Below are 13034 nucleotides of genomic sequence, written 5' to 3'. Positions count from 1 at the left end.
TGGTTTTTCAAGGATTTTCTCCAAGCCAAGGTAAACAATCAGAGGCATTAGTCAATTGACCTAACTTGGGATGCATGGAGGAAGACCTTTAGCTTTCTTGTCCTCTCTATGCTATTCCATGGCGAAACCCCTCCAGCTGGATACAACAGATTACAATCTGACTGAGGACGTTGATCCACGGAGAAAGACCAAATCGTTACCGCTGGAATGGAATAGAGCAAGAGTCCAAGAGAACCTGCCAGGTTAGGGAGATCCACAGGGAGAAGAGTTAGGAACAGAACTCCAGGGAATAACAAAACATCAAACCGATGATCTGGTTGTACCTAAATGCCAGGATAGAGATTTGAGTGATGGCAGATTCTGTGCTAACAGGCAATTCTAACATCATTGAAAGGACAGCAACAGGGCCAGGTCTCCCACAGAGGAGTACCACAGGGGTCTGTATTAGGACTACAGTTGTGCCAGATTTACAATGGTTGTGTAGGTTCTGGCACTCTTAGTCCTTGAATTGCAAATTCTAGTCATTTCACTGACTAGTGAGCAGGAAAGGTCACTTCACGTCACAATTTTCGGGAACTCTCGACATCACAGCGACTATACAAAGTGCGCAATTTTGTGTTCAATTTGGAATTTGTAAAATATTGCAATACCATCAAATCATTTATTTTGTTACCACGATTTAATAACAGCTCTGAGAACTTGGGACTGCAGTACCTTTTTAATAACCTTAAATCTTTTCAAGAGTGCCACGGGATCTTTAGTGACCAATTAGGCTGGACCTCTGTGTAATGACTACAGTCTCCCCCATCACTAGGTTTGGAAATGTTAATTCACAGGGAAGAGCACAACCTACTGGTCCACCAACACTACCTGCAGCAGACTGGTGATCCTTAAAGGTTGCCCACAGAGGAGTACTACAGGGGTCTGTATTAGGAACCACAGCTCTTTTAGATTTAGAGCGATCAACTAGCATCTTGCACACCTTGCACACTTGCGCATCTTGCACACTTGCGTGACTGTGCTTTAAACGTGACTGTGCTTGAATAGGCCAGTTTCTAAGCCTTTTTAATCACGACCGAGGAAAACGAATTCCAAAATATCCAGTCCTCCAAGGTGTTGATGCTATAACCCATTGTGCACCAGTTCAGATAAAACAGCAAAACCTGAACCACAGAGTATATGTGGAAAGTATGAGTTAGAGCCCTTGTGAGCACTTGTGTCTGAGGTCTACTGTGCAGTAAGATCCACTGGGAAGACAGAAACCCTCATTAACTTTTGTGACCCACCAACTATACTGAGAGCAATGAAAGATGATCGTTGTTGGAGGCACATTGCAAAGCCTTTATGAGCAAACTCTTTGCAACTTGATCACAACATCACAGTTAGAACCCTCAAAGGATTTTACAGTGAGAGTCATTATGATTTGACAAAAGTGGACAAAACACATAACAAATAACATTTTAATGTTCAACTTTCTAACGAAAGGCTGCATTCATCATACATTCAGAGCCCATAAAAACATAGATGCTGGTCTGTTCCTGGAAATTTAATTTGCCTTGTTTGCACAATAAACAACTGTAATGGAGCAGGTCTTACAGTGTGGGAGATAAAAACACCTGCCTCCCATGCAAATCGACCCATGTAGAGATAAGAGTTCAATAACTGATGCATTGTACACTATACAGTACATTGCATTATATGTCCCTGAGACACTTAGTATCTTTAAATACACAGGTCTCATGAATGAACAAGGAAGAGAGATGTTCCATTAATTTAAAGGAAGATATCCCAAATTATTCCATATCATCGTTCCTCTTTTGTGTAACACCTGATACAAAAGGGCACAGCCTCAGGAACCTGTCATTCTGCATCTGGACGGGAGAGAAGACACTGCAGCTCACTGGAGAGAAGCCCCACAGCTGACCTGCAGGAACAAGGCAAGACTCTGTCCGCTCTCTTGAGCTCGGGCTGACCCTGACTCCTCTTGCTTCTCTACCATCGCCTTCGCTTACAGCTGTGCTTCTGCCAGTTAATATGTGTATTAACTGGAAATGCATGTATACAGAATATCCATATTTACACTGTAGTGCACTTTGTGCTTGTACAGCAAGACAATTTTAGTTTAAAATGATCCAAAATAAATGTTATGTAATCTAGCAGACTGTTGAACTACAATCCCAGCTTCCCTCATACTAAGGATCAATCAAGATGGACACATGACAGCAGTAAGAAAGCTATTCTGAAGCAGGTTCATTACTGCATTATTGAAGATGAGAAGGAACAGTACCCAAGTGGGAATCTGTTTGAATAAGAAACTCCAATCTAGTGTGAAAATATATTTGTCATTGGTTCGTTTTCAATTTTATGATTTCTAGTCACTTTCTAAAGAAAAACCTCTCAAGAATAAAAAAATCCTTTTTCTAAGCTCTGTGAATTTGTATGTATGCATAGCTACTGTGCTATATTTGTGAGCAAAGGATTTACAATAGGTTACTACACTGTACTACCATCGTGTAGTACAATATACTGTGTTCAAGGTCACTATTTACAGCATTCTACTACTAAAGTATACTACACTGTACTGTTTTAAACCTTACAATGTGTTACTACAGAATAAAGCACTCTACTGTAACTTGTGTCACTCTACTACTATAGTAAACTATGGGATACTATATCTGTAACTTACCATAGGCTACTATATCACTACAGAGCACTCCACTCTACTACTATAGTATATAGCACTGTACATTAGGCTGCTATATCACTATAGAGCACTGCACTCTACTACAATAGTATACTGCACTGTACCATAGGTTACTATATCACTACAGAGCACTGCACTCTACTATTATAGTGTACAGCACTGTACCATAGGCTGCTATATCACTATAGAGCACTGCACTCTACTACTATAGTGTACAGCACTGTACCATAGGTTACTATATCACTATAGAGTACTGCACTCTACTACTACAGTGTACAGCACCTTACCATAGGCTGCTATAGCACTATAGAGCATTGCACTCTGCTACAATAGTATAAAGCACTGTACCATAGGTTACTATATCACTATAGAGTATAGACCAAAGCATTCTACTATTATAGTGTACAGCACTGTACCATAGGCTGCTATATCACTATAGAGCACTGCAGTCTACTACTATAGTGTACAGCACTGGACCATAGGTTACTATATCACTATAGAGCACTAAAGTCTACTACTATAGTGTATAGCACTGAACCATAGACTGCTATATCTATGGTTATATCTATGGTTATATCATAACTGCTAGAACACTGCACTCTACTACTATAGTGTACAGCACTGTACCATAGGTTACTATATCACTATAGAGCACGGCACTCTACTACTATAGTGTACAGTTTAGTGTACCATAGGCTGCTACAGTATAACACTATAGAGCACGGCACTCTACTACTATAGTGTACAGCACTGTACCATAGGTTACCATATCACTATAGAGCACGGCACTCTACTACTATAGTGTACAGCACTGTACCATAGGCTGCTATATCACTATAGAGCACGGCACTCTACTACTATAGTGTACAGCACTGTACCATAGGCTGCTATATCACTATAGAGCACTGCACTCTACTACTACTGCACGTGGAACGATCCTATTCCTCTCCTCCTCCAGATGGATCAAAGACTCAGCGTCGCCCTCCTGCTCCTGGGCCTGACGGTTCTTGTGGACGGACAGACTGTGGCAGCTCCGTTCACGGTGAGAGGCCTCCACGCGCTCGCTGTCTCGCGGCCGTCGACAGGCAGAGCGGTCGTAAGACACGGACGGCGCGTCGCCCTGCTCTGAGGGAAACGCACCGTCAGGACCTGCTTGCTAGTCTCACAGGTCGCTGAGCCTCAGACCATTTTTAATAAACGAGTAGCATCAGATGAAAAAAGACTTCATCCCCCCAAACTGCCAAGTGCATTAAAGCTGTTCGTATGAGACCTGTGAGGTACAGCTTGAACTGTCTTGATTCATTTCTATTTCTCACTCTCCACAGGGAAACATCACCCGGAACGGCTGTGGAGCTACTAAATTCTGCATTGAGACTCCCACAGGCTGTGACCCGGCCTCCAGTGGAAACTGTCTCTTTGCGTCCGCCGCTAGAGACACAACGAGCACCACCGGCATCTCTTTTAATCTCCAGGGAAACTCGAGCGGCTACATCGCTGCCATCTTATCAACCGCCGACAACAACAGCACGGTACAGTATGCATTCAGTAACGCCACCAGAAAGGGAGCCGTCTTGGGAATCCTTGATGAACCCAGTGTCGTACTCTCTGGCCTTTTAGACAGTTCACAGCTAAATGACTGAATTCAGTTTTTTTGTTTCCCAACTAAATGTGGTGGCTTTAAATGTTGCTTCTTCCTGAAAACAAATGATAATTGATGTTGTTACTCATTTACCCTGCTTTCCTTTAAAAAAAATGTTTGAAATGTATTAACATATCAAGAAACAAGTTAAGACAGTTAAGCAGAATATAAAACAACACTCCTTCCGCAAGTAAGCTTGACAATAGACAGCAGCCTAATTAACATACTGCTCTCATGCTTCCTGTAGAGCTCCGATCCTGTCAGTACAGGGGTCTCCCGCCCTGGTCATGTTCAGCCCCAATCCAGTCAGTACAGGAGTCTCCAGCCCTGGTCCTGTAGATCTCGGATCCAGCCAGTACAGGAGTCTCCAGCCCTGGTCCTGTAGATCTCGGATCCAGCCAGTACAGGAGTCTCCAGCCCTGATCCTGTAGATCCCTGATCCTGTCAGTACAGGAGTCTCCAGCCCTGGTCCTGTCAGGAAGAGGTCTTTCCGGAAACTATGCAGACGACACAATCCAGGGTAGAGTGAGGAAACACTGGGAAAAAGGCATGTAGGATACGGGAATGAAAACAGGGGGGGAGTGTCCATGGAGTGCTGGTGGTCGGGGGAGGTGTGGCCGAGGCAAACAATCCAGGGATGAGTCAAAAGGGAAATCCAAAACAGAGCAAAAGTCCAAGGCCAGGCGATCCATCCGAGACAGACGATTAAACAACCAGACAAACAAGGAAGGGCTGGAGCAACCTTAGGAGGAGGGGTTTGCGAACGTGACAGGCCCTGTAGATCCCTGATCCAGTCAGTCTTATACCTCTTTGTTGTTGCCCTATAGATAACCTGTTTTTTTTTAAATTGTAAATATAACTCCTATAAGAAAATAATACATTTGTCACTCAGAGATTGTCTTATCGTCAGTGTGACAGTAGACATGCCTGCCTTTTCCTTGTGTCCACAGGGAGATGCCTTTGTGTGTGCTCAGAATGCTGGCGATACACTGTTCTATCACACAGTCTACTCGAGTAATGGATCCAGCCTGATACCAAACATTTTCAATGTAAGTGTCTTTATCTGGGGGAGGGGTCTGTACTGGAGGCAGTGCTGGGGGGTGCAGGACATTAAGGAATTCTTCTCTGTGACCTCTGAACCCTGAAGCCACAGGAGGGTGAACATCAAACAGACAAACTCTGAAACACTGACCTGTCACAGATTTTTACAAATCTGAAGACACCTAATTCAAAACAGGAGATGAGGGCCTGGAATGACTCAAACATCTTCTCCACTAGGCTTTAGAACAGCTTCTGCTCTATGGCAGTGTGCATCATAAACAGCTAACTGTGCAATGCCTCAGACCCCAATACACCTCTGCGCTATACATTTTTGATTTGGATAACAATGTATTTTTTGTTGCCTACCATAGATATGTTGTTGTCTGTCATGTATTTAGTGATTTTTATATTAGCTGTACCTACTATCACTACTTATTAAGTACTGTTATGTACTATCTTGTAATGTGCCATCTACGTTGTGTGGTGTTGCCTGGCATACTGTGTTGTGTGCTGTACTATGCATGAAATACGAATTCCAATGTGCATGCACTATACACTCGTAGAGTGCCACGCTATTGCTGTTCCACCAGTGGCCTCCTGGAGATACGCAATCGGGCAGGTGCCATAACAAATTAATTGTCAAGCAATGGTGTTCAGAAAAAGAAGAAAATCAAGATAAAGGTTAAGGGGAGTCAAACACTCACTTGAAAATGAACTGTTCAAAGAACTGTCAAAGAAAGTTTTTGATCTCTATCTCACGTTGATGGGCTATAGATCTAATTTTTGCTCTTTCATTTCTTGTTATAAATAGCTTGAAGGTTAGGAGGGGTTGGGCTGAGAAAGGTAGTGTTGGGGCAGGTTGGTATTGGGCTGGTGTGAGTTGAGTTGACGTTGGGTTGGGGTGCGCTGATGTTAAAACGCATAATCCTCATGACTATCATCTCTCTTTCATTCCAGAACACAGTTTACAACGTCACTGGCTCTGCAAACAATAACATAATTAGCTGCACCTTCGTTGCGAGAAATCTCACCATATCAAATGGCAAAGCTACAACACTCTATAACATCTCTCTGGCTGTTGGGGATTTTACAGACGGTAATGTTTCTGTGTGTTCCTCCTGTTACCTGCTAGCTCTGTTTGTAAGAGGTGAAAGATCATTCCCAGACAGGAACAGACTCTCACCTTCAGTCCCAGTCGAAGTTCTTAAACCTTATCTGACATGTACAGCTTAGTGCTGGGTGGGCTTGGGCTGAGCTGAGAGAAGTAAGTGTTGTGTGGGGGTGGGGACAGTTGGGGAAGGTTACATTGTTGTTTTGCTGGTGTAATTTGAATTAGGGTAGGTTGGTGTTAGTCAAGAGGGTGTTTTATTGGGATGGGTTGAGATGAGTTGGCGTAAGGTGGGTTGAGTTGAGATAAGCTGGTGTTAGGTTGTGTTGAGTTGAGTTGGGGGAAGCTGGGCTGAGTTGGGATAAGTTGATGTTAGGTTGGATTGGGTTGAGTTGAGTTGAGTTGGGGTAGGCTGGGTTAGGTTGAGGTAAATTGATGTTGGGTTGGGGTGGGTTGAGTTGGGATAGGCTGGGCTGAGCAGAGATAAGTTGGTGTTGGGTTTGGGTTGGCTGAGTTTGGGTAGGCTGGGTAAGGTTGAGATAAATTGATGTTGGATTGGGGTGGGCTGAGTTGGGATAAATTGATGTTAGGTTGGATTGGATTGAGTTGAGTTGAGTTTGGGATAGACTGGTTTGAGTTGAGATAACTCGGTGTTGGGTTGGGGTTGGTTGAGTTGAGATAGGCTGGTGTTGGGTTTGAGAGGGTTTAGTAGAGGTGGGCTATGAAAGGTGGGGCTACAAAAGATATTGTCGGTGCCACTACACATCACGTCTGCCTTGCGAAACCCATAGGAAGTAGTTGAGTCAGCATGTGTAGTCTGCAAAGGAACAAGTAAAGGTTTATTCCATGCTGAAAGGAAAATAAATTAAACACCACATTTTGGTTAGTCTTCTTCAGGTGCCTTCTTCACACCCGAAGAAGGCTCCACACCCAAAATTGTATTTCATTCCTTTTCCTTTCAATATGGGATAAACTTTCCCTGCTCCTTTGCATGTCTGGCTCATGGCCATTCCCAGACAAGAACACTGAGCTCTCCTGCCCAATCACATCCAACAACACAGGAGAAACACAGAGTTAACAGAGTTAACATAGAGGGACAGAGTAAAATAACAAGAAACAAAAGTATTTCCATTTGATTTTCTTTCACTAAACTGTTACAATGTCAGGGGAAAAATATAGTTATATATAGTTAGAAATATAGTTATTTAATCACCACACAATGTACAGGATGCCAAGTCTTGCTTGGTGTCTCCTCAGTGAGTGCAGTACTTGGTAGCAACAGTGTGAGCCCCAAACTCATGCTTGTTTCGTAATATTTCAGGATCATTATTTAAGCCAGAAGTACAATCATTCTCCAACCACACGGGTCCAAATAACCGCAGGTAGTTTCATGACTCGGCAGAGTCACTTTTCAACCAGCCCCCTTTTCAAGGGCAGACAGCAGCAGCTGAGGTGGGGTGTGTTTCACTATTCACAGGCACACTGCGCGCGCCCGATGTCCGGCTCCAAACTCAGAGAACATTGGTGCTGTCCCTGTACAGCACAAGCGCTCCTGCCCTCACTGCGGTGGACGGTAAGACATCTCCCTGCTTTGGCAGGATCATCAGGAGTCCATTCCTGGAATTCATTCCCCGACACTCATTTCAGAGCAGCCCGAGCCTCTTCAAAGGCTGTGATGCCCAGGACCCCATCCATTCATTTTCTAACCCACGTGATCCAGCCAGGGTCATGCAAGGGATCAGAGTTGTTGTGCCAAACAAAGGGCATCAGCAGCGAGTTTGTGTGTTGAGAGTCGTCTTTATTTCATATGCATATGGGAGTCTTGTTCTGGTACGCAAGACTCCAAAGACAATGCCTACAGTGCTCTTTTACACAGCGAACCAAACAATACAAGATACAATCCCACATGAATCTCTGCTTGCATCGTGGCTTTATATGGTCATTCATTCAAAGCTGACCAGTACCTATATTTTCTTTACTGCTGGATTGCGTGACAAGCAGCCCCGTCTGCTTGTAAACTGAATATACCATTTGTTCCAGGAGAGGTCACTCGGTCAATTTCCTGAGAACTATGCCAGCTATGCCTAAAGATGCAGTGTGACTATATTATCTTTTGAGACAAGACATCCTGAGATGGAGTTAGTAAAATATAAGAACAGAAATACATAACCAACAAGATATAATACAAACTTTTAGTCAAAACGTTTAGTTCATTCCCTCAGAGTCTATCCCATCAGGCAATGGGTGCAAGGCAGGGTACACCAGTCAATTAAAGGGCACAGACAGATACAGACAATAGTACACTCACACCAGGGCCAGTACCCACCAGCAAGGCTTTAGGTGGTAGGACGAAACCGAGAAGACACACAAACTCCACCTAGGTAGCAACCCAGGTTGTTAATAGTGAAGGAAGATGGTACAGGGCAGGTGACCATTCCACATTCAAGACACTCTCGTTTACCCTGAGGCTGTTCAGGCAGAATGTGCCTGTTTAGTTGGGAGATTAAGTTAAATCTGAATTCCTCAATCACACCCTCTGATTGTTAGGGTTAATTGTCATATTCACGCACACAGTCACAACGATACCTGTGGTGAGCCTATTGCGAGACATCACTTTCATTTGGGGCCATACAGCGAGTTACCAGCTGATGTGGTGGGAAAGTTCGTGGGTAGTGTTAGGTCACCTGCAGTCAGACACGGGAGAACATACAGACTCCACCCAGATAGCACCCCAGGGCCAGGGCTGTGAGACAGCAATGCTCACCAATCCACTTCCATACCATCTTGCAAAACACTGATCACAGTTAAAAAGCGTGAGCAGGGAGCTGCACCAGTGTGCATGAGCTGCAAGGGAACAGGCAGTGATTACTTCCACACTGAACAACAGAAAGAGGAAACACACTGTTCCAGCTACTGAGGCTTCTTCAGGTCTGAGGGGGAGAGAAGATAACATAAGATTTTTATTGTCTCCTGGGGGAAATTTTTTCAGGACACACAGCACTCCTGGCCATTTAAATAGAATGCAAACAAAAAAAGAAAGGAGATACCAAAAAAAGGAAAAAAAAGAAGAAGAAAAGAAAAACATTGCACATTAGTCTATCACACAAACTAAGAAAAACATTGCACATCACTCTTCTGCACATGTATAACACATAACAACGTGGAACATTTATAACACATCACAAAACATATTGCACTCGAGGGGGTTGTAAGAGTCAAAATTGTGTTTATCCTTGACATTTGACATCGACAGCTCTAATGGATAGTGGAACAAAGAGATTTGAAACAAACCGGCTGTGGAAACATGTCATCCAATCGGTAGAAATAGCTGTCATCCAGAGAATTCTCACCACCTTCACCCCTCTCTATAATATGCACACTGTACAAACTGGTAAAGTGCAAGAAAACTGTGAAAGCACACCTTTGAACCATGGGGCGGAGCGGTGGCTCTGTGGCTCAGGAGCTGTGCCTGTGGCTGGAAGGTTGCTGGTTCAAATCCTGCAGCTGGTAGAGGAATCCTACTCCACTGGGCTCCTGAGCAAGGCCCTTCACCCCAGCTGCTCCAGGGGTGCTGTACAAGGGCTGACCCTGTGCTCTGACCCCAAGCTTCTCTCCCTGTCTGTGTGTCTCATGGAGAGCAAGCTGGGGTCTGCGAAAAGACAAATTCCTAATGCAAGAAATTGTAAAGGGTTAATAAAGTGGTGTTATAATTATTATTAGGCACACCTGAAGAAGGCTCCACGGCCGAAACGTTGTGTTCTCTTTTTTCTTTTTTTCAGCATGGAATAAACCTATTACTTGTTCCTTTGCAGCCCAACGCATGCTGACGCAGCTACCCACCTGAACTTATTATTATTATTATTATTATTATTATTATTATTATTATTATTATTATTATTATTATTTTAAACATTAAAAGACACCTCTCTAGGACTGGCAGTAGTGAAATGCAACAGTAAAAATAGTTCATATTTTATTCCTTTTATCATTTTTTATTATTTGATTTTATTTTTTGCAAGGCTAAGAAAACCATTCCATGTCCCAAACCTTCATACCAATCCATGCAGATATTTTTATATTTGTTCAATGACTGTGAAATTTTCATTCAAGCTTAGTATTTAAGGTGCATTTTGTGGACCTGTGCGCCGAGATTAGAGCACACTCAATTTCCTGTGTATCCCCCCACTGTAGGTTCCATTTATCATCCAGAATGTTGGTTTCAGGTAAACAAGAGACATTCAAACACTGAGCAGCACATCTACAGCTGGAGCAGTGGCACTGTGGCTGAGGATCTGTGCCTGTGGCTGGAAGGTTGCTGGTTCAAATCCTGCAGCCAGTAGAGGAATCCTACTCTGCTGGGCCCCTGAGGAAGGTCCTTAACCCCAGCTGCTCCAGGGGTGCTGTATAAATGGCTGACCCTGTGCTCTGACCCCCAGCTTCTCTCCCTGTCTCCCAAGCTGGGGTCTGTGAAAAGACAAATTCATAATAGAAATTGTATATGGCCAATAAAGTGATCTTATCTTATAACCATACCGGAGACATTTCATAGATGCTTGCACAGAGTGTTGAACTTTGGTTCCTAATGCAAGAAATTGTATATGACCAATAAAGTGATAAAAAAGGGGCTAAAAGATAATTTCATTTATTTTGCTTGGTTGTAATGCCTGTGTTGTATTTTGTTGGTTTATTTTTGTAGAAATATTCTTTAAGAGTTCTGACAGGACCCCCTTTGAGAAACAAGATGGTGTACCGTATCTTGGGGGGGCTTTATCCTGTTAAGGAATGTAGCAAGTAATGAGCCGAGGTGCTCTGTACTGCCTGGAGCTGAACATTTAGACTGTGCAGTGGAACAACCTCATGTGTTATTGTATATTAACACACGGCACATGTGATTCCGTGCAAGATCAAATGCAGGTGAACTCACATGTTTATTCACCTGTAGACTGTGTTTTTTTTTTGCTGGAACTGGTTAGTCTTGTCCTGAAATAACTACAGCTGCTCTCACACTCAGAAGGTAACGTCTCTCTGTTGCTTCTGCTCTCTGCAGGGATGCTGATCCTGCTGTCTGGGCTGATCTTTGGGATGTACTAGCGAGGACCAGATCAGACCTTCGAGCCTGTGGGGGTGCTTTGTACAATTCTAGTCAGCGTTTACCTTTGAAAAAAAAACACCTTTACTGAATTAACTGAATTCCCTAATGGAATACAGCTCAGGAGAGGAGAATACATGATTAGAGAAATGGAAATTTAGTCACTGAATTTGGTATGGACTCCACTCTCTGATGCACCTGTTCCCAATCCTGATTAGTTTTGTTCCAGCAGAGCCCTCAGCTACACAATGTAACCCTTCATTGACAATACTAATACTTATACTGATACCGATACTGATACTAACACTAATACTGACACTGACACTGATACTGATACTGATACTAATACTAATACTAATAACACTAATACCAATACCAATATCAACACCAACACTAAATGGAGTTTATAACAAAAGTTCGGGAGGGATGACAACAACCAAGCTCAATCGGACTCAGCTATCAGTAATTAGCAATCGCTCCTGACAATCCATTCCTCTCCCAAACGCTGTAAACACCTATGAGATACATGTTATTTATGTTATGTTATTACATGTTACTGTTATTGCTATTGTGTAACTGTCTTTTGTCTTATCTTCTGTCCTATTTATATACTGCACCTGAGTGACTAATGAGAAACACTTTTCATTATGCTATTATACTATGCACCTGTGTAAGTTTAATGACAATAAAGTTGAATTGAATTGAATTGAATGAGATCCCTATCTCTCTGTATCTCTCTCTTGCACGTCTCTTGCATCCCACCTCCACCTCTGCAGCTGCCCCTTGGCCACCCTGCTTGGAGGTCCTGGTCTCCTTGTCCCCTGGCCGGGAGGTCCGCCCTCAGCCAAGCGGCTTAAGCCACAATTTCGCTCCATGACGCTTGATTCTTGCGTGGTGTTCTTCCTCGTGAATCGGCCTTTAGTTCCAACAACGGCGGGATTTGTCGCCCTTTAGTTTGGAGGAGGAGGAGTGAAGAGGAGATGGCGAGGGGACCCCCACTATCGCCTAGCAGGACAAAGGGGCGAAAGGGAATAAGGGGACCCCTCTTATATAGGGCAACACAGTCAGGGTCAAGGGTGAGGGGGTAGCGGTGCAGTCCAACACCGAGAGTGTGGGGGTAGGGGGACGATACAGTATGATTACCCGTTAACTAGCAAGTCCTTTATTCCTTTCGTCCTGTGTTGTGACATTGCTTCAAGAGCCGAATTACAGTATACCCCTCCTCAGTCCAGGAAGAAGGATAACCCCTGGTTAAAACACGAGCGCCTGCCGCGAGCTGCCGTCTCCACGGATTGTTTACAGTCTGGCAGCCCTGTAATTTATCGGTCAGGCCAATAAAGTTCTTTGACTTGGAATCCGGGTGCCTTGTGTTTTGTTCAGCCTCTTCAAACTTTAGGAGTGACAGATGCGCATTTGGGCAGATAAGAATAAGGGCAGATAAGGCTGTTGTTAA

At 43.7% G+C, this 13034-nt stretch overlaps 1 protein-coding gene across 1 annotated transcript; it reads left to right on the top strand.

Annotated features, from left to right (window-relative positions):
• The first annotated feature begins 1778 nt into the window (after positions 1-1778).
• Positions 1779-12297, top strand: LOC148660084 (ferric reductase 1-like). Its single transcript, XM_088634107.1, has 7 exons — positions 1779-1937; positions 3663-3746; positions 4030-4233; positions 5294-5392; positions 6342-6480; positions 7970-8065; positions 11540-12297. The coding sequence occupies exons 2-7, from the start codon at positions 3663-3665 to the stop codon at positions 11581-11583; spliced, it is 666 nt and encodes a 221-aa protein (XP_088490233.1). The 5' UTR covers positions 1779-1937; the 3' UTR covers positions 11584-12297.
• Positions 12298-13034: the final 737 nt, after the last annotated feature.

The sequence above is a fragment of the Lepisosteus platostomus genome, chromosome 6 (genome assembly GCF_059453375.1).
Source record: "Lepisosteus platostomus isolate fLepPlt1 chromosome 6, fLepPlt1.hap1, whole genome shotgun sequence".
Taxonomy (NCBI): Eukaryota; Metazoa; Chordata; class Actinopteri; order Semionotiformes; family Lepisosteidae; genus Lepisosteus; species Lepisosteus platostomus.
The sequence above is the reverse complement of the archived record's forward strand: the minus strand, read 5'-3'. Positions and strand labels throughout refer to the sequence as shown.